Genomic DNA, 17435 nt, shown 5'->3' with positions numbered 1-17435 from the left:
AAAGAGTCTATATCTACAGCACCGATGGGCCCATATATACAAATACATTATCTACATTATATATCTATCGTATTACTCATGGTATCGTGTATCACCAAGAAGCATGACCTGGGAGGGTAGTCGTCCAGGAACAGGAGTCAGAATCTTCACCTTGTTCTTCTCCTCGTCCACCTCCGTCACGTGAAGGTAACCTTGGACCTCTGAGTCGAGAATCTCTTTTTCGGACGAGCCAGGAACAGCGTGCATGACCGTCAGTACTGTGTTTGGTAGAATGTTGGCCTCTGCGACCCTCTCCAGCATATCCGCCTTGTCATCGTCAAACTGTGTGGAAGGCTTGATCTTGTAAACGTGGAGAGTAGAGAAATCGACAGTGACGATTCGTGGACCAAGTTTCATATCTTTAGCATCTCCATAAAAATACTGCTGAATTTCCTGTTGCTGGGCATCTCGGTTGTAGCTCTCATCGTCATCCATGCAAGCAAATGCTGGTACCTTAACTACTGTGGGACCGGAGGCTCCCACTGGGTATTTCTTCATGAGGTCTGCATAAAGTCGATCGTTGCCAATAACGACAATGACGTTGACTCCAAAGTCGCTCACCACGTCCGTTAGCAGGTTAACTTCGATTGTTTTGTTTTGGTTGCCGGGTACTCGAGGAGTGTCGATGATGAGACCAGACTTTTGCGCCTCAACGTCGTGTGCAAGTTTGGACAGGACGGGAACTGCTAGCTGAGCCACAGACCGCTTGAAGAGCTTGAAGTTATCCGTAGTCTTCTCAAGTCCAAAGTACTTGGAGAGCAAAATAAGAGGCTGTAGTTTCTGAGGGCCTGAAATTTCCGATGATCCGAATCCTCCATATGTTTCCACATCTAGCAGATCTGTAATTTGGACAGCATGCACTCCTCCAGGAGGTCCCAGGTTCACCGAAGTAGGATCCAAAGAAATATATATGGGCTTTCGATCACATTTTGTAGCATAGGCTAACAAAATCTTAGCCAGGGAGGTTTTGCCCGAGTTGGGGGGTCCAGCAATGAGAACTCTAGGTCCAGCAACGTCCTTGGGCTTCTGTTCAGCCTCATTCCGCATCTTCTCCAGAGCAAAGTGCAGGTTGATAGCCATGGTCATGTGGGGAGTGTCTTCGGTTGTGTAATCAGACATCAATCCCTTGGGTCCTGCAATTGCCGTGTATACGAACTGGCAGCCCTGCCATGTGTAAATGCTTCCTTTTCCTTGGATACTGAGCTCCTTGTTAGGTGGCAGCTCTGTACCGAAGATTTCAGCGGTTCCAGATTTCAGCGTGACATGTAAGGTTCCCCCGATGGCCACTTCGTATCTCCATTCCGTCTCTGGTTTGAGGTCGATGGTATGAGTGGATTCTGTAGTGTTTGTCTCAGTTGTTGAGAAGTTGAGGCCAGGTAGCGACATAGTTATTAGTGGTGTTTGTCAGAGTGTCAGGTCTTTTTTTTGGGTCAAGTTAGTTTCATGCATGCCGAATATATCATACAGTTCGTGAAGTAGTAAGATTAGTCAGCCCGCAGAAGTTTGCATAAAGTTTCAGTGTGTGAACCATTGATACTGAGACCGAATCGATATCACCTTCAACGACATGTCTCTCAGCGCACAAGCGGAAAGCCGAAAAGAGAAGCTCGCGCGTATGCGGGCTCTCCGGGAGGGCAAGAAGGTCGATCCCGTGGAGGCCGAGGTTGCTACACGGGAGGAAAAGCCAACGTGAGTATGGGGATGGGGAGATGCGATACGACTTGAGGTGACACGGGGAATGGTCTTGGATGAAGAAAGAGAACAACATCGAGCATTCGCTAACATAGATTCAAGGAACGAAACTTCGATCTGGAGACGGAGTCGACCAAACTGGGATACGATGCCAACCCGACAGAAGGACAGGAGACTGTTGAGCTGCTAGGAGCTGAGGAAGAGGCAAGGACGATCCAGGAGCTGATGGAGAAGAACCAATCTGCAGTGGACTATCTAAAGTTGCAGCCGAAACGAGCCAACTGGGATCTGAAGCGAGACCTCCAGGAGGATCTGGATCAGCTTGACAGAGAGACTGATCAAGCTATTGATGTGCTGGTTCGGGAGCGAATTCGAAAGGCTACTGGGGAGGAGACTGAGGGGTGAATTGGCTCAGTCTATTTGTATTTTTACGTAATATTTATTTGCATCTTCATGAGACGAATGGGAAAAAAGTGGTTATCCAAAATAGTTCGAGTAGCTACTGCTGGAGAGAGGTCATGGCTATGGACGCGCTTGCGTATTATAGTATCTGTGTAGGGTACGATGGGTAGAAAAACACCAAACTACAAGTATTGTTGCAGCATAGCTACGTGTATCTGGACACGAATTTGACCCAATTTATAGATCGAACACTCCTATATACAATATTAGCCAAGACGCTATACAATCCCTTTGTTGGATCTCTCACGAAAGTTAAGCAGCGATTTACTGTTCTGAGGTGATTATACAGGTCAAAAGTGGGGAAAAAGAAGGCTGATTCTGTATTGAAGGAAACATACGAGTCATCCGAACGGCCCGGTTCACCATCAACCGTTGTAGACGATTCGTATCCCTGCCGTAGTGTGTCTAGTTGCAAAGAACATAAAGTTGCCACGTGATGTGATATAGTAAGTGCTACATCATCACAATGACACTAACCTTCCTCGGCGCAAAGAACAAGACACAGCATACAGGATGGGTGAGTAAGAGTGAGAAGGGGTGGGGATGGAGTTACTGCTGGCGACTTCTATGAAGCCAAGCCTCGTGAACAATGACAGCTGGGACGAAACAGGACTGACACGACCATCTGACCCTCTACTAACCCAGGAAACGTTCTAGGAAGCATGTTCAGCCGTGTGTGGGGAGGCAACAAGGAGATTCGAATCCTGATTATTGGATTGGACGGTGCCGGCAAGACCACCATTCTGTACCGGCTACAGCTTGGTGAAGTTGTGGACACAGTCCCCACCATTGGTTTCAACGTGGAAACCCTGACTTACAAAAACCTCAAACTCAACGTGTGGGATCTCGGAGGACAGACCAGTATCCGACCATACTGGCGATGCTACTACGCCAACACAGCTGCTATCATTTTTGTGGTCGATTCCACCGACAAGCAGCGAATCGACATGTGCAAGGAGGAGCTGCATTCCATGCTGGAGGAGGACGAGTTACAAAACGCAGTGCTGCTCGTTTTCGCCAACAAGCAGGATCAGGAGGGAGCCATGACCGCGGCGGAGGTATCCACTGCTCTCGATCTCGTTTCGCTCAAGGATCGAAGCTGGAGCATCATGCCCTGCAGTGCTCTGAAGGGAGAGGGTCTTAGTGAGGGTCTGGACTGGCTCACTGGTGTTATTAAGGAGGAGGTATTGTAAAAGGACGACTATCAAATGCGAACGCGCGGCGTGTCATAAGTCATTTCAGGTCCTTACTAGACTGTGTAGTTAACGACAATATGAATGTTTACATATACACGTAGGGCGTGGGACTGTGGGAACCCAGAGAGTTTGTTCACTGGTAGCTACAGTAGTGAGAGGCACGAGGGCCCAATGTTTTGTAATGAGAGACTACCTTGTATGGGTGTGGTTTGTATTGTGCGGTGATCAGTTTATTCAGGATCAGATCAGAGAGAGCCATGCTGACTTATACACAACATGTGTCTAACGAGTACTGCTGGAACTCGATAAAGGAGCTTATAACGTAACCCGTTCCCTGTCACATATACTCACTCAAATACCGGCCACTGGATGGACGTGTGATCCCACCATATGCAGTTGTTAAACCGTTGAATACAGACATATCCGAGTTAAGACATTCAAGACGCTGAGAGCTTATCCTCTGGGGGAAATTAGAGGCTGATGAATATTGTGGCTGATCTGATAGTAAAACGAGAATTTTAGGAGTCTTGAAAGCCTTGTACGCATTTGAAATTGTAGTATGTGTCTATTTGACAAGAATAGCATATCCAAAAAACACCAATTGACTCAACAACGATTCAGACATCGCTCTTGCACCTATAAAATATGGTCTCCCCACCTTGCATCCGCTTATGCACACAATGGGGTGACATCAGGGGTCGATGAGAGATTTCCAATAGCTACTGCAGCAGTAAGGACGCAGTTTGCATCTACTACAGTATTTGCAGCCATTATATACGCTAGACACCTATATACTTCGTCTTTTAACCACATTGTCTTCACCTGTTCGGCTCATGAGATATGCCATGACATGACTGTTTTCCTGTTACTAATGTCGTTATTATGGCCAACACTTTTCCTCGTTCTAGCACCAGGAGAGAAGAGCGAAAGGCGATTTTATAGCCAGAGTCGAGGGGTATAATGACAGAGAATGATGATGAGCCCGAGCCATAGCTAATATACACCTCAATCACCTCTGAAGAAGAGTTTACAGACTGTAGGCATGTGGGGGTCATATACGAGGGCTCAATGTGTATCATGGCCATTGTGTGAACTGTAATGCAGGGTCCGACCTTTGTGCAAGTACTACCATAACAAGCAGAGAGAGTTGATGCGATTATATATGTATGTTGGGGGATAAGAGTCTTCGGTATATACGACACGAATAACCAATACTGTTCGTTACCCCCACAACCGTTTCTACTGTACGCGTACCGGTACTTACACTCCGAAGTCTACTTGCTGATACTGCACTCAATATGCTTCCAATTTGAGGACAGCCAGACTTCTAGATTTTGTTGGGGGATGGCCCCAAGACACCTTTTTTACGCATCATGAGCGCGATAAAACAAACGAACTGTTTTGGGGTTAGGCGAATTTGAGGGCAGTAAAACACATCCCAAAGGTATTTTCCATGTGTCTAGTCATGTGGCCTGTATGCATGTCTTCAAGGCTGGTGCACTTAGGCAGCTCAGTAATCATGTATATACATGTATACCTGCTGTAATACCAAGGAAGGACGGTCGACTGAGATCTATAGGGATCGTCGGATTCCCAAACCAAGCCAAGGCCCCAAAAGGCGACCACATACTCGCCGTAGCCTTTGAGTGAAATATCACGTGACTGTGTAGACACCCCGGTAATTCGCTCTGTTTACCAAAAATCCACCTCCGTGAAAATCCCGTGATCAAACTCTGCATGGCCAAGTCTAGACCAACGGTCCATGACAAATCTCAAATGAGTGTGGAACGTAATAGAGTTCAAGCACAAGAACACGGCTGGGGCTTCCAGTAGTGGCAATATGCGTGTGTTTTGGCGGTTGGAAATGTCCGATATGGCCCTCAACGACTGGCAGACAGATAAGACAAGGCCGCGGAGAAGTTCACTGAAACAAAGCGTGTAAAACACAGCGTTGGAATGGCACAAACAGCAGACCTTCTACAGGCTCTGGAAACAGAAGAAAACCTATTTCTACCCTTTCCTTCTCTCACCCTACTTGTACTTTATTGCGCGTGGGGAAGGTTCAGGCTGTTTTCTGTTTTCTGGGCTTTTGACGTTTGGACCGCGGCTCAAAGACGAGAAAAGGGACGTCCGTCCTCGCTCTAACACGTTGAAACGCTTTTTTCTTAGTCTACATTGACATGCTTGCTGTCTCATGCATTCGGCACAAAGAATCTGTAGGAAGTAACGATTGGGGGGAAACCAGCTTCAACAAGACACGAGTGAGTTCGCGGACCCTTTCTCCACCGCTGGATTATCTTATTTGCAGCTGTAACAGGTTGTCGTGGGTAGTTCTGTCTGTCTCAGGCTGTAGATATAGTCGATCATGACAAACGCTGCAAGGCTATTGGCTGTGACCCCGGGTTTTCCCCTCCCAACAAGAACTTAGTTAAGGTGATAATGAAGAGGGCATGGTAGGTGCCGAAAGAAGCACCGAGTGGCGAGTCCGAGAGAGTAGCTACGTGGAAATCAAAGAATTGAATGGGGAAAAGTGCTCGATCGAAAAATCCAGCTAGTTTTGAGCTCGTTAGAGCCCCAAAACAGCCATAACCATTTCTCAACTCCACACCGCCATCTCGCCCTTAACCCAAATCTAGTCCACACATTTCCCCACGATAACTCTATATTATGCGGTGGCTTCGGTAATTCTCTTTGTTTGCGACTTTCACACGCCCCTTTAAGCTCCCACAAACCATGTGCGTGTGATTATATATATATAGGTGGGGGTAGCGAAACGCCGAGTCAAGACGAAACTAAGGCCTTATTGAAAAGTGAGTACCCAGGAGGACTGTTTGGACGGGCAATTCGATACCGGGAAAGCAGCCCCATGGACGCAGCGGGTTGATTCGGATGATCTGGTGGTTTCACGGGCTATAGATATTGCCCCATCAATGAGGGGAAGACGCTCAAGTCCGAACACCGCAACATAATACGACAGTGGTGATAGACAACTCGCCTAAAGCCAACAACAACAACACCAATAGCATACTAACTCAGTGTCTGGAAAACGAGTCCCCACTTACACCACCACTAACGGTAACCCCGTCAAGGACCCCCTCGCCTCCCAGCGAATCGGCAAGCACGGACCTCTCCTGCTCCAGGACTTTGCCCTGATCGACCTGCTCGCCCACTTCGACCGAGAGCGAATCCCCGAGCGAGTTGTCCACGCTAAGGGATCCGGTGCTTACGGAGAGTTCGAGGTCACTGACGATATCACCGACCTCAACTGCGCCGATTTCTTGTCCAAGATCGGTAAGAAGACCAAGACCTTCACTCGATTCTCCACCGTTGGAGGAGAGAAGGGATCCGCCGATGCTGCTCGAGACCCCCGAGGTTTCGCCACCAAGTTCTACACCGACGAGGGAAACATTGACTGGGTCTACAACAACACCCCCGTCTTTTTCATCAGAGACCCCTCCAAGTTCCCCGTTTTCATCCACACTCAGAAGCGAAACCCCGAGACCAACCTCAAGGACGCCACTATGATGTGGGACTACATTGCCAACAACCAGGAGTGTTGCCACCAGATCATGGTCCTCTTCTCCGACCGAGGTACTCCCGCTAACTACCGACAGATGAACGGTTACTCCGGCCACACCTACAAGTGGATCAAGAAGGATGGCTCTTTCAACTACGTCCAGATCCACATGAAGACCGACCAGGGCATCAAGAACCTCACCAATGACGAGGCTGTCGCTCTCTCCGGAACCAACCCCGACCACGCCCAGGAAGACCTCTTCAACTCCATCAAGAGTGGCTCTTTCCCCTCTTGGACTTGTTACGTCCAGGTCTGCACCCCCGAGCAGGCTGAGAAGCTCAAGTGGTCCGTCTTTGACCTCACCAAGGTCTGGCCTCACGACCAGTTCCCTCTCAGACGATTCGGTAAGCTCACTCTTAACAAGAACGTCCAGAACTACTTCGCTGAGACCGAGCAGGCTGCCTTCTCTCCCTCCAACACCGTCCCCGGCTGGGAGACCTCGGCCGATCCCGTCCTGCAGTCTCGACTCTTCTCTTATCCCGATACTCAGCGACACCGACTCGGTACCAACTTCGCCCAGATCCCCGTCAACTGTCCCTACCATGCCCATACTCCTTACCACCGAGATGGTCAGATGGCTGTTAACGGCAACTCCGGCTCTCTGCCCAACTACCCCTCTTCTTTCGAGCCCCTGCAGTACCGACAGGACATCAACCTGCATGAGAAGCACGAGAAGTGGGTTGGTGAGGCCGTCGCCTACCAGTGGGTTGTCGGCACCGACGGTGTTGACTTCCAGCAGCCCGCTGAGCTCTGGAAGGTTCTTGGAAAGACCCCAGACCAGCAGGAACACCTTGTTTACAACATCGCTGTCTCTCTGTCCGGTGCTCGACCCGAGGTCCAGGACAAGACCTTTGGCATGTTCGACAAGGTCGATGCTCACTTCGGTAAGCTCGTCCGAGACGCTACTCTTCAGCGATCTCCTCGATCCAAGCTTTAAACGGTTGAAGCAAAGCTTTAGTGTGTTAGCGTTGTAGTTGAATGAAATTATAACTTATGGACAATAAAACTTGCCTTGTATATATTTTTTGGCAGTATTTGTACAATTTCATAGTACAAGTAGCTTGAGTGACATGGGTTTGCACTTTGTGTACGTATGTATCGTACATACTGTACATACGGTACGAGCACAAACTGTACCAAGTACTCGTACATAGATCTTCCTCGAACAAGGAGTTGGTCCAAGATAGAGTTATTGGCTCGCTTAGGACCCTTGGTGCAGGGAATTGAACTCAATCAGGTCAGAAGTATTATCTGAGATATTAGAGGATTGCTTGAGTGCGTTTTGGTACCAGTCGAACACAACATGTGTCTTATCATTGCATCATAGTGAGTTCACATGATACTTATCAATAATACCCTTGGTGTTTCGTCACTATGCCCAAGACTGATTAGTTCACTGTGTCATGGCTGTCCAAGAACACCATATTTTAAGGAGGAGGCCCAGGTATATTGTAGCTTGTCAAAGCACAGATGGAATATACGGAGGACACAAAATACACCCAACAAGACACCACCTCTTTCAGTTATCGAAAACGTATCAAGCCCAAGCGAAAGACCCATATCATCGGTATCAACACGGATGAGGTTGACCAGGAGATCTTCTCCAGCATTGAAGCTGCACAAAGTAAACTAGAGGCGTCGAACACTGAGGCAGCCAGACTTGAGCAGCAGATCAAAGACATTATCAAACAACAGAAGGACCTAGAGGGCGACATTGCTGACCTGGAGAGGGAGAATGAAAGATTGCTACGAGGCAGAAGGAAGACTTCTCCAAGAGCTGACGCTACAGCACACTCCTTCACCTCAACCGTTTCTGGTCAGAAATCAAACGCAGAACCCAAGACTGCGAGATGCCATTACGAAGACTTGTTTTCAGTCAACATTGCCGATCGCATGAGTCGTTCCCCGCACCGACAAGGATGGTCTCAGGATGTGTACGTCGACTTCAAGGACGACGACGCCAAGAGACGCGAGAGAGCTTGGAAGCAGGCGGAATTTCGAGTTCCCGATCTTTCAAATGAGGTTCATGCACCAGTCGACGCACCTCATCGACATCCTCCACCAAACCGACAACAAGTAAACATCAAAGAACTCAAGGCTCAGATGGGCCGTATCATCATGGATAGTTATGCTCCTCTTCAGAAGATGGACAAGTCTGGTGTGCCAAAGAATCATGACGAAACCCAGCAAACCAACCGATTAGCTGCATTGGAAGACGCTTTGAGAAAACACAGAGAAGATATGAACGCTGCCAATATTAGACTAAGGGCACTTGAAGAAGAGCCCTTCGTCTTGTATTGCAGACGCACCAGAGAGCCACAGCTAGAGTACTAACTCGAATAGCTTCAAATGCAGTCTATATATTAATAACATTTATGTACGGGGTCTATAATACACACAACATGTCAATGCAGAAGTTCAGTCTGTAGGGAGTGAAGATACTCGTACTGAGAGATAGTCTGGACCATATGGCTTCGCTGTTGTCTCATCTGATCAACCAGGCTACATACAATATCCTCACCCTGAAGTTCTTTTTGGAAAGTGGTCAAAAAATCAGCCACAATGTAAGTACCTGTTCTTCCGACACCAGCTGAACAGTGGACGATGGGCGGGCTATCTGTGATAGGACCCGCTGACTTGACTATATCGTCAATATCAGTGTTGACTCCAGGAGCGGAAAAGTCCGCCCAGTTAGGATAGTAATAATGAACAACCCTCTTAACCTTTCCAGTTGACCCTTTTGTTACCAGAAATTCAGTCACCTTCGTGGGGCCCACTTCGCTGTTATCTTTAACTTCCACCGTAAGCACATCTCCTTCTCCATCCACCTCGAAAACTTGGCCCTTCCGCGAAATGTAGTACTGACAGCATCTCTCGCCGTGGTTGTCTTCGAAGGGGGTCACCTGGATCACCACAGTTGGCTTGTCACTCTCCTGTCCCTGTTCCGTCGTTGTGTCATGCACCATCTGCCAAAAGTGACCTGCAGTCTGTCGTAACGGTCCCTGGGTGGCTATGTAAGTCTTGTGGTAGGTTTTGGTGTTCTTTTTTGCCACCAAGGTCACTCTGTTGGCATTGATATAGTTGTTACCATCCTTGCTAGTGCGGAGCTTGATTCGCGTGTGATCCCATGGTATAATATTGCTGTATCTGTTGCGGTCTGGATTGGCGAGCCCCTCTTTTTGGCTGACTCGTTTCAGTCGGTCCTTTTCTCGCTGGTTCAAGAGCGAGAACGACTCCTGTATGGATCGGGACATGATGGCAAATGTTCTGCGGAATAGGGGTAGTTTGTAGGATAGAAGCTGCCTTTCCATGGCTAAAAAATCGAGGTGTCCCATTGATGATATGCAGCCTGCATGTTCCACGTGACGCCAAAGCCCACGTCAGACTGAACTCTAAGAGTGTCAGAGCCAACATCAGAAAGGGTCCTACTAAACCACCACCACGAAATGATCACCGACGACCAGCTCTACATTCTGGCAATTACGCTTGGTCTTCTGACCATTGGTCTCATTTTCCTGTTCCACCTTTTCAACGTCAATGTGACTACTGTGAGTAATTGAGAAGGTGGTAGAGAGACATGCATGTCGATGATGGGCTTGAAAGATGTCTATGGGTCTGTTTTTGGAGGTGATGGGAATACGACGAGACTGTGTGATGATTCAAGTGGATCTGCGAGTGCTACTATAAAACTTTGCATCTCTTCTCAACTTGTGACCACATCACATGTATCATCAATGTTGACATCGTCCACACTACCACCGAAATGACGCGTGTCATCAACAAAACGACATAGCCGGCGTGTTTACCTTGCCATAAGAGTATACAGGGGCACAAATATATCCCATTTGGTTCCACCCAAAGGTCCGTCGTTTACCCACCTTAAACTCAACACCAACTCAGCACGAGAATCGATGGAACTCATCTAACACAGAAACCCAACTAGAGATTATAAACAAAAATGGGAAATGGATATATTACGGGTCATGAAGTCATGCAATTCAAATATTATTAAATGTATAGATAGATATGTTTTGGGGTGACGTGTAGGTTATTGAAAGCGTTTAGGTCTCCTCGCCCAAAGCAGATTTGGAAAAGCCGACGATCTTCTCGAGCTCTTCCGAAATGTCTGTAAAAGCAGTCGCAAAAGCAGACTCGTGAATAATAGTCCAGAATTTTCTCTTTCGTTCAGTGACCGAGTCGCCATGAAGGGGACCAGCCAATGGAGATGAGACGTCATCCTCAGTCTTCTCCTTCTCTCCAGATTCGTCTGTTTTTCCAAAGGGGTTTTGGAAAACAGGCTGCTCGCCAACCTTTCGAGATCCTGCCAGAATCGAAGCCATCTTCTGGGCGTCCTTCTCATGGTCCTGAACATGTGTCTCATTGTCAGACTCATCCAACATAATGGTCTCCAGAGAAGCAATGGTCTGAAACAGTCGCTTACGAGCCATTTTGGAGGACGGGAGGTACCGAGGAACTGGTCTACGAGCTCTATAGCAGTCTGCAATGATGAACAGGACCATGATGGTAGCAGCAATAGCGTCTCGTCGATAAGAAAGCAGGTGAGCAGTCGTCTCCTTGGTTTCGTCGAACTCATAGATTCGGAAGTATACCGATGAGATACGCGCCTCGACAATACGGTTGAACACATGCTCACAAGATTGAAACAGCGCCAGGTACGTCTGGATAGGGAAATCACCTCTGAGAGAAGGCTCATGGCGGGTCGACAGAATGAGCTCACGATAAGCCTGAAAACCCTGTCTCATACGTGCCTCTCGAATCTGAGAGAGCTCAATGGCCAGCGTTGTAGGATCATCGTCGAGATCATGGTATAGGTATCGATCAGCCACAATCTGGTAACACTGCGAAACATGACCCAGCATATCGGCAGTGAAGACACGAGACTCGGTACGAGCCACAAAGGGCCATAAGATCCAAGAGATGAGGATGGCGGACCACAGACCGATCAGAATGCCAAGAGCACGGGTCCAGGTACCCGTGACTGGGTTTGCATCTCGCCATCGCTTAGGTCCCTGCAGTTTATCGGTGTAGATACCCAAGGCGACTATTGTAAAAGACAAGCAACCCATGAGACCGGAGCGAGGATGATTGGATACTGTGAAACGGTAGAGACAAGGTATCATAAAGACAGCACAGAAGACACCCATAATATATGGACTGGCCTTGTGACCCTGCCAGATTCCAGCGGCAAGGGCACCAAACACAGCACCAATAATAGCAACCACAGTTCGCACAATCAGATCATGGGCGTTACCACCAGCTCGAGGATGCAGCGAAATGAGCACCAGGATCGGAGCCCAGAAGGCGTCGTAGTGCTGGTACCAGTCATGACCTTCCAGCCAGCCAGGAAGAGAGAGAAGAGTCACAGCAATAGTAGTCTTCACAGCAAACTTACTCTCAAATCGCTGGAGTCTATGAAGAATCTTCCACAGCTTGTAACGAGCAGACGAAATGTCACCATGCTTAGCATCAAAGTCGGAATGATCAACAGCATTGACACACATTTGCTGCTTCTGGTTCTTCTCTCCTTCTCGGACAATATGACGAGAAGTATTCATGTTGAATGTTCGATGGAAGATCTCTTCAACTTCGGCTTTGACACGAAAGTAATGACCAGCTGTCTTTCCACCTCGGTCATGCAAAGATTGGGTATTGGACCAGGTGAGGGCTCGCTTCCAGGGGTATCGGGGTAACGAGAGACGCCAGTGAGGTGTTTCTAGGGACATGCCATGCAAGTGACGCAGCAGATTGAACACAGCATGGCCACAGTGAGACAGTCGCTGAACAAACAGAGCGTTGATAGCTGCTCGTCGAGATATGTTCAACTCTTGTTGGTCCACAATAAGCTTGGTATACTGGGCATCAAGGTGGTTCATCTTGTGCTGTAGATTTGTCATGGCCTTCTGAAACTTGAGAGAAATCTCCTCCGGTGGATGTCGGATGTTCTTGATGAACTCTTCCGCCAAAGTGAGGGCTTCCATGATAGAAAGAACGAGATCACGTGCTCCTTCCTGGAACAGCTCAAAAATCTTGGGAGCCATGTCGGGAATAGCGTGATGCGGGTGCTGGTTGAAGTAGTCCTCTTCTGCGTCCTCCTTAGCGGCAGCAACGTTAACACTGAAGATCTCACAGGGTAAGTCAACAATTCGAATATGACCGATGACGGTTTGGATGAGGTTTCGGACGATTCGCACATTGTCCTTGGAGAAAGTGGTCAACATGATTTCGTTGCACATGTTTCGGTGAATGTCAGACAGAGCGATGGACTGAGCATTGAGAGCATCTTGGGCTTCTTTACCGACACCAGGTTCCGTGGCCATCATTTTGTGCACACAGTCTCGACAGCAACTCAACGCGTCAGCCATACAAGTGACCATATCACCTTGACCAATCGAGGGGATGATCAAAAGGTTGATCACAACTGGCAAGAGCATGCCAAATAAATAAGGAATACCGAAGTCCCATGCACTTCGCCAGTGGAAGTCTGAACTCACATCAATGTCTGTCATGGCAAGCAAAGCAATACCCATTGACAGGAACCCGTGGTAGAGACGAATGTAGCAGGCTCTCATCCAAGAAACAACGGCAATAGTTGGAATGACAGCCACTGCCAAAAGTCCACCATGTCCTTTTCTTGCCGTCGTAGTGGAGTCACTAACGTACAGCGCAAGAGCTCCAATACCCATTCCAAGAGCCTGGCCAACAATACATTGAACGGTGATTTCGATCTGTGATCCCGTGCGACGTCCTGGATGGTGTAGGATGGTGGCTATTGGCAGAAAATAGCAGTGCGGACCAAGCCAACGCGCTGTGGGGTGAATAATGCAAAGTAGAAAGCCCACAAAGTAGGCCAAGAACGCCTTCAGGACCGTGATACCATTCTTGGTAAGCAGAGTGGTTCTAATGGCGTGGTAGGTGGACACGAACATGCCCAGGAATAGCTGAATAGGCGACTTTACCTGGTTAGCCTCTGCCTGTGCCTTCTCCCTCATTTGAAGCACAACCATTCTGGCGTTTTCCTCCGCTTTTCTTGCCGGCTCGAAGATGGCATCAAAGTATCCTTCTCGTAGTTCTTCCAGTCCGTATGTCTCCAAAAGCTCCGAGTCTTCAGTATGGGCGGTTGTGTGATCCATTCGCTTCATTCGCGTGGATAATGTCTGGAAGTAGTCCGATCCGATCCGCTGGATTCGGGCTGAAGAGGCAGAACGACTCATGTTGGGTGTGGAGTTCACAGTTTTTATGTTGACGCGCGATCCGTGGCGTGAATGTCCCGGTGTAAAGGCTGGTGTACGAGTGGGACTACCAGATCTGCTGACAGGTCTACTTCTTCCACTGAGACCCTGTGGGGTCAAAAACGGAGAGTGTGGTCTAAATCCATAAGAGCCTGTCGAAATAGGCATGGAGACGTTCAGATCGCCGAGGTGTAACGACGACCGTTGGCGTGGAACTCGCTCTCCACTGCGTGATCCTCTGCGGCTTCTGCTGCGGCTTCTACTTTCGTTTCGTGTTCTTCCTCTTCTCTCTGCCAGACGTCGGTTGACAAGCTCCAGATTCGGCTCTTCGTCGGCTATGCGGACCTGTTTGTCGGCGCTGCTGCTTTCTTCTGGTGGCGGGGGTGATAGCTCAAATGAAGGGGTTGTGGGGCTTTGACTACTGCTGTGAGAGGACGGGTGGCTGTGACCCGCAGCATGTCCTACAGTCAGGTGGCGCAGGCCAGGGTTGTTGGAGATGGCCTCTGCTCCATAGTCTTCCGACTCTTCGCGTCTCTGGCGACCTCGTTGCATGGGCAGGGTTGGGTGATGTGTAGCGTGGCTAGCAGCGTGTAGCTGGTGTTGTGGTGCTAGGTCAAGATGTGGAGTATGTTATGTTCGCGTTCCTGGATGAGAGTACTGATATAAATTATTACTACATACTGTACTTGTAGTTCAGAGTTTAATTTATGCTAAGACACTGCCGCATCTGCAATCTAGAGGGGAGCGTAACAGGCACTAAAAGAGCTGATTTTGATATCCTTTAGCCGCTCACTGGCTATTTTTCACGATGTCGTTCCAATTTAACGCCGTTATCCGGGTCCCTGTGTGGTGTCTTACCATCTAGAGGCAACTTCTTCCCCTCCACCCCAAAGAAAGTTTCTGACCCTCATCTTCACCTCTCTCTGCTGGTAGAGTCCTTGCTTAGAACCCGAACCTTGCGCTCTTCTGACTCTGAGATTCAACGGCATACGGAAGTTATGACTAGCGGGCCAACGCAGAGTTGAGCCGGTCTCCTGTGCAGAGGTACTTACATAGTCGAATGCTAAGAGTGTTCTGTAAGCATGAGCGGAATCCCGCTCCGGAGAAAAAATTCCCACCGATGCCTTTCGACTTACAAGTAGAGAGCATTTCGACTTGGAGAGCCCCTCCCGTGGACACCATGATATATCTCAACAAGACCACTCGTCTATTTTAGCCGAGATGCACTGATGCGGTACATATTGGATATAAATACAGTAGTGCTAACTCCTTTATATATATGTGGTTTGACTCTTGTTGGACACAAATAAACACCTTGCTTGCAGCTGTTCAAGCCCGAGTTTCTCCACGCAGTTTCTATCCACAGCAGGTGATCTTCGAGACGTCATGTTGATGGGCTGTCACTGGTACAACGGTTACAGTGCTTGGCATATAATCGCGCACTAAGCTCATGAGACCCGTCCGAAACGTTTAATACGGAAACTAGGAAATTTACGTGAGGGCGACAGGTGTGTAAATTTTCTGAAGACGCCGATGCCGGACGGTTCCGTCGACCTCGTGTTATTTCAGTCTGCCGTTTTATGGCCTCTTTCTCGCGCACCCTCCCTTTGCCTTGCATTGCCTACAGTACGAAGCACAAACACCAACCCTTAACTACAAGTACATGCTTGTTTGGGCTGTCCTTATCACGCCCGCATAAGCAATTATGAGCCGCATAGCAATCGAAACACTGTGGAGGTGCGACCTCCACGCACTCAAATAACACTCAAAACTAATCACCGACTCTTGTTACAATCTTTTCTTCTAAAATGACTCACCACAAAAACAACAACAAGGACAACCACGACGACGAGCTCTACATTGAGGTCTACCAGAAGTACCTGGAGAAGGCCCAGCGCCTAATTGACGAGCACAAGGTGCTGGTAGTGGCGCTGTCTTGGTCGGATGCGTGTGAGGAAATTAAGACTTGCCTCCAGACCATCAAGGGCGAGTTGGAGCCCTTCTACCTGGAGTTGGACAAGGAGGAAGCCATGGACCGTGTGGAGCTGCAGAAGGCTTTTGTCGAGATCACCTCCAGTAACGCCATCCCATCAGTCTTCGTCAAGGGCAAGCACATTGGATCTGGAGAGGAGGTCATGGAACTTTTCCACGACAAGAAGCTCTCTGAGGTTCTGGCTAAGGCTGGCGTTGAGCTTCCCAAATAAATGAAATGAATTTGAAAATGCGATTGATCAATTATAATAATAGAAGGGGACACTTAGAGCTGGCCCTCGAGTCCCTTACTCTGGACGTCCTTTCGCTCCTCCCAAACTGTCTTTCCGCTGCAGGAACACACAGTCTTATCATTCTCCCACACGCCAGCGCTTCGTGCAATCACACCCACCAGAGCGTGAGGCTTGACAACGTCTGGGCTTGTAGAAACAGCCATGCCCCGGCCAATAAGACTGGAGATCTGGGTCTCGGACTTGACAAATGCTTGGCCGGAAAAGAGTCCAGATGCACTGTCAGACTCGTTCACCTCCACGCTGCCCAGCGCCTGGTATACGCCTCCTAGACTCTGAGGCGCATCAGAGATGTCTCCACTGGTACGGATGCTGGGGTAGTATGTGCCCTTGGGAAGACCGTTGAGGGTGATATCGATGAGCGCAAGGGTCTTGGAGACACTGACGATTCGGGCAAGGCCCTTTATAGGTTGGGCCTGGTCTTCGGGGGCGTGGCTTTCGAGAATGCAGACGGCTGCCGAGTTGGGCTGTCCAGTGCCTCGAACAATGGCGTCCTTGCCGATGTTTTGGACGGCCTTTACAATCTGGGACGGAGCAGAAGTTCCAGTGACACTGATAAGCTGATCCACGAGCTTGCAGTCAACGGACTCGATGCCCTGGACGTTTGCAAGTGCCTGCTTGACGGAATCACAGCAGGACTCACATTCCAAAGGGACAGCAAATGTAGTCTGGCGTTAGTAGTGAAATTTATAGCACTGGAAAAAGAGTCGGATGAGGTTCCCAGTTCCGGTTTCTGTTCGCTTTTTACTCACAGTAAATGACATCAGGGCGGTATGAAAAGTGGCGAGAATGTCATACAAACGCGGAGTTGATCTATATGAACAAACCTAATTTCACGCATCGTTTGTCAGCACATTGTGCCACTCATAATCTAAAAAGCTGATTAATTTACAGGGGGGGACGGAAGGTGGTGAGACATGTCATAACTAGGAGTGAA

The 17435-nt window shown here is 48.7% G+C and overlaps 9 protein-coding genes across 9 annotated transcripts; 5 read left to right on the top strand and 4 right to left on the bottom strand.

Annotated features, from left to right (window-relative positions):
- Positions 1 to 72: 72 nt before the first annotated feature.
- Positions 73 to 1425, bottom strand: YALI1_F38684g (uncharacterized protein; the record flags this gene model as incomplete). The annotated part of the gene is made up of 1 exon (XM_506077.3): positions 73 to 1425. The coding sequence occupies one exon, from the start codon at positions 1423 to 1425 to the stop codon at positions 73 to 75; it is 1353 nt and encodes a 450-aa protein (XP_506077.3).
- Positions 1426 to 1606: 181 nt separating this feature from the next.
- On the top strand, positions 1607 to 2136 carry YALI1_F38680g (uncharacterized protein; the record flags this gene model as incomplete). The annotated part of the gene is made up of 2 exons (XM_002143089.3): positions 1607 to 1728; positions 1827 to 2136. The coding sequence occupies 2 exons, from the start codon at positions 1607 to 1609 to the stop codon at positions 2134 to 2136; spliced, it is 432 nt and encodes a 143-aa protein (XP_002143125.3).
- Positions 2137 to 2706: 570 nt separating this feature from the next.
- YALI1_F38670g (uncharacterized protein) lies at positions 2707 to 3386 on the top strand (the record flags this gene model as incomplete). Its single annotated transcript, XM_506076.4, has 2 exons — positions 2707 to 2710; positions 2839 to 3386. 2 exons carry the CDS (start codon positions 2707 to 2709, stop codon positions 3384 to 3386), a joined length of 552 nt encoding a protein of 183 aa, XP_506076.2.
- A 3524-nt stretch (positions 3387 to 6910) lies between these two features.
- Positions 6911 to 7903, top strand: YALI1_F38629g (uncharacterized protein; the record flags this gene model as incomplete). The annotated part of the gene is made up of 1 exon (XM_066094383.2): positions 6911 to 7903. One exon carries the CDS (start codon positions 6911 to 6913, stop codon positions 7901 to 7903), a length of 993 nt encoding a protein of 330 aa, XP_065950455.2.
- A 533-nt stretch (positions 7904 to 8436) lies between these two features.
- On the top strand, positions 8437 to 9300 carry YALI1_F38614g (uncharacterized protein; the record flags this gene model as incomplete). Its single annotated transcript, XM_506074.3, has 1 exon — positions 8437 to 9300. The coding sequence occupies one exon, from the start codon at positions 8437 to 8439 to the stop codon at positions 9298 to 9300; it is 864 nt and encodes a 287-aa protein (XP_506074.3).
- A 71-nt stretch (positions 9301 to 9371) lies between these two features.
- YALI1_F38595g (uncharacterized protein) lies at positions 9372 to 10301 on the bottom strand (the record flags this gene model as incomplete). The annotated part of the gene is made up of 1 exon (XM_506073.3): positions 9372 to 10301. One exon carries the CDS (start codon positions 10299 to 10301, stop codon positions 9372 to 9374), a length of 930 nt encoding a protein of 309 aa, XP_506073.3.
- Positions 10302 to 11027: 726 nt separating this feature from the next.
- YALI1_F38551g (uncharacterized protein) lies at positions 11028 to 14768 on the bottom strand (the record flags this gene model as incomplete). Its single annotated transcript, XM_506072.3, has 1 exon — positions 11028 to 14768. The coding sequence occupies one exon, from the start codon at positions 14766 to 14768 to the stop codon at positions 11028 to 11030; it is 3741 nt and encodes a 1246-aa protein (XP_506072.3).
- Positions 14769 to 16024: 1256 nt separating this feature from the next.
- Positions 16025 to 16420, top strand: YALI1_F38538g (uncharacterized protein; the record flags this gene model as incomplete). Its single annotated transcript, XM_506071.3, has 1 exon — positions 16025 to 16420. The coding sequence occupies one exon, from the start codon at positions 16025 to 16027 to the stop codon at positions 16418 to 16420; it is 396 nt and encodes a 131-aa protein (XP_506071.3).
- A 53-nt stretch (positions 16421 to 16473) lies between these two features.
- On the bottom strand, positions 16474 to 17262 carry YALI1_F38526g (uncharacterized protein; the record flags this gene model as incomplete). The annotated part of the gene is made up of 2 exons (XM_506070.3): positions 16474 to 17166; positions 17251 to 17262. The coding sequence occupies 2 exons, from the start codon at positions 17260 to 17262 to the stop codon at positions 16474 to 16476; spliced, it is 705 nt and encodes a 234-aa protein (XP_506070.3).
- Between the last annotated feature and the right edge of the window lie 173 nt (positions 17263 to 17435).

This window comes from Yarrowia lipolytica, chromosome 1F, assembly GCF_001761485.1.
Source record: "Yarrowia lipolytica chromosome 1F, complete sequence".
NCBI classification, from domain to species: Eukaryota; Fungi; Ascomycota; class Dipodascomycetes; order Dipodascales; genus Yarrowia; species Yarrowia lipolytica.
Note: the sequence above shows the minus strand (reverse complement) of the source record. Positions and strands in the feature narration are given on the sequence as shown.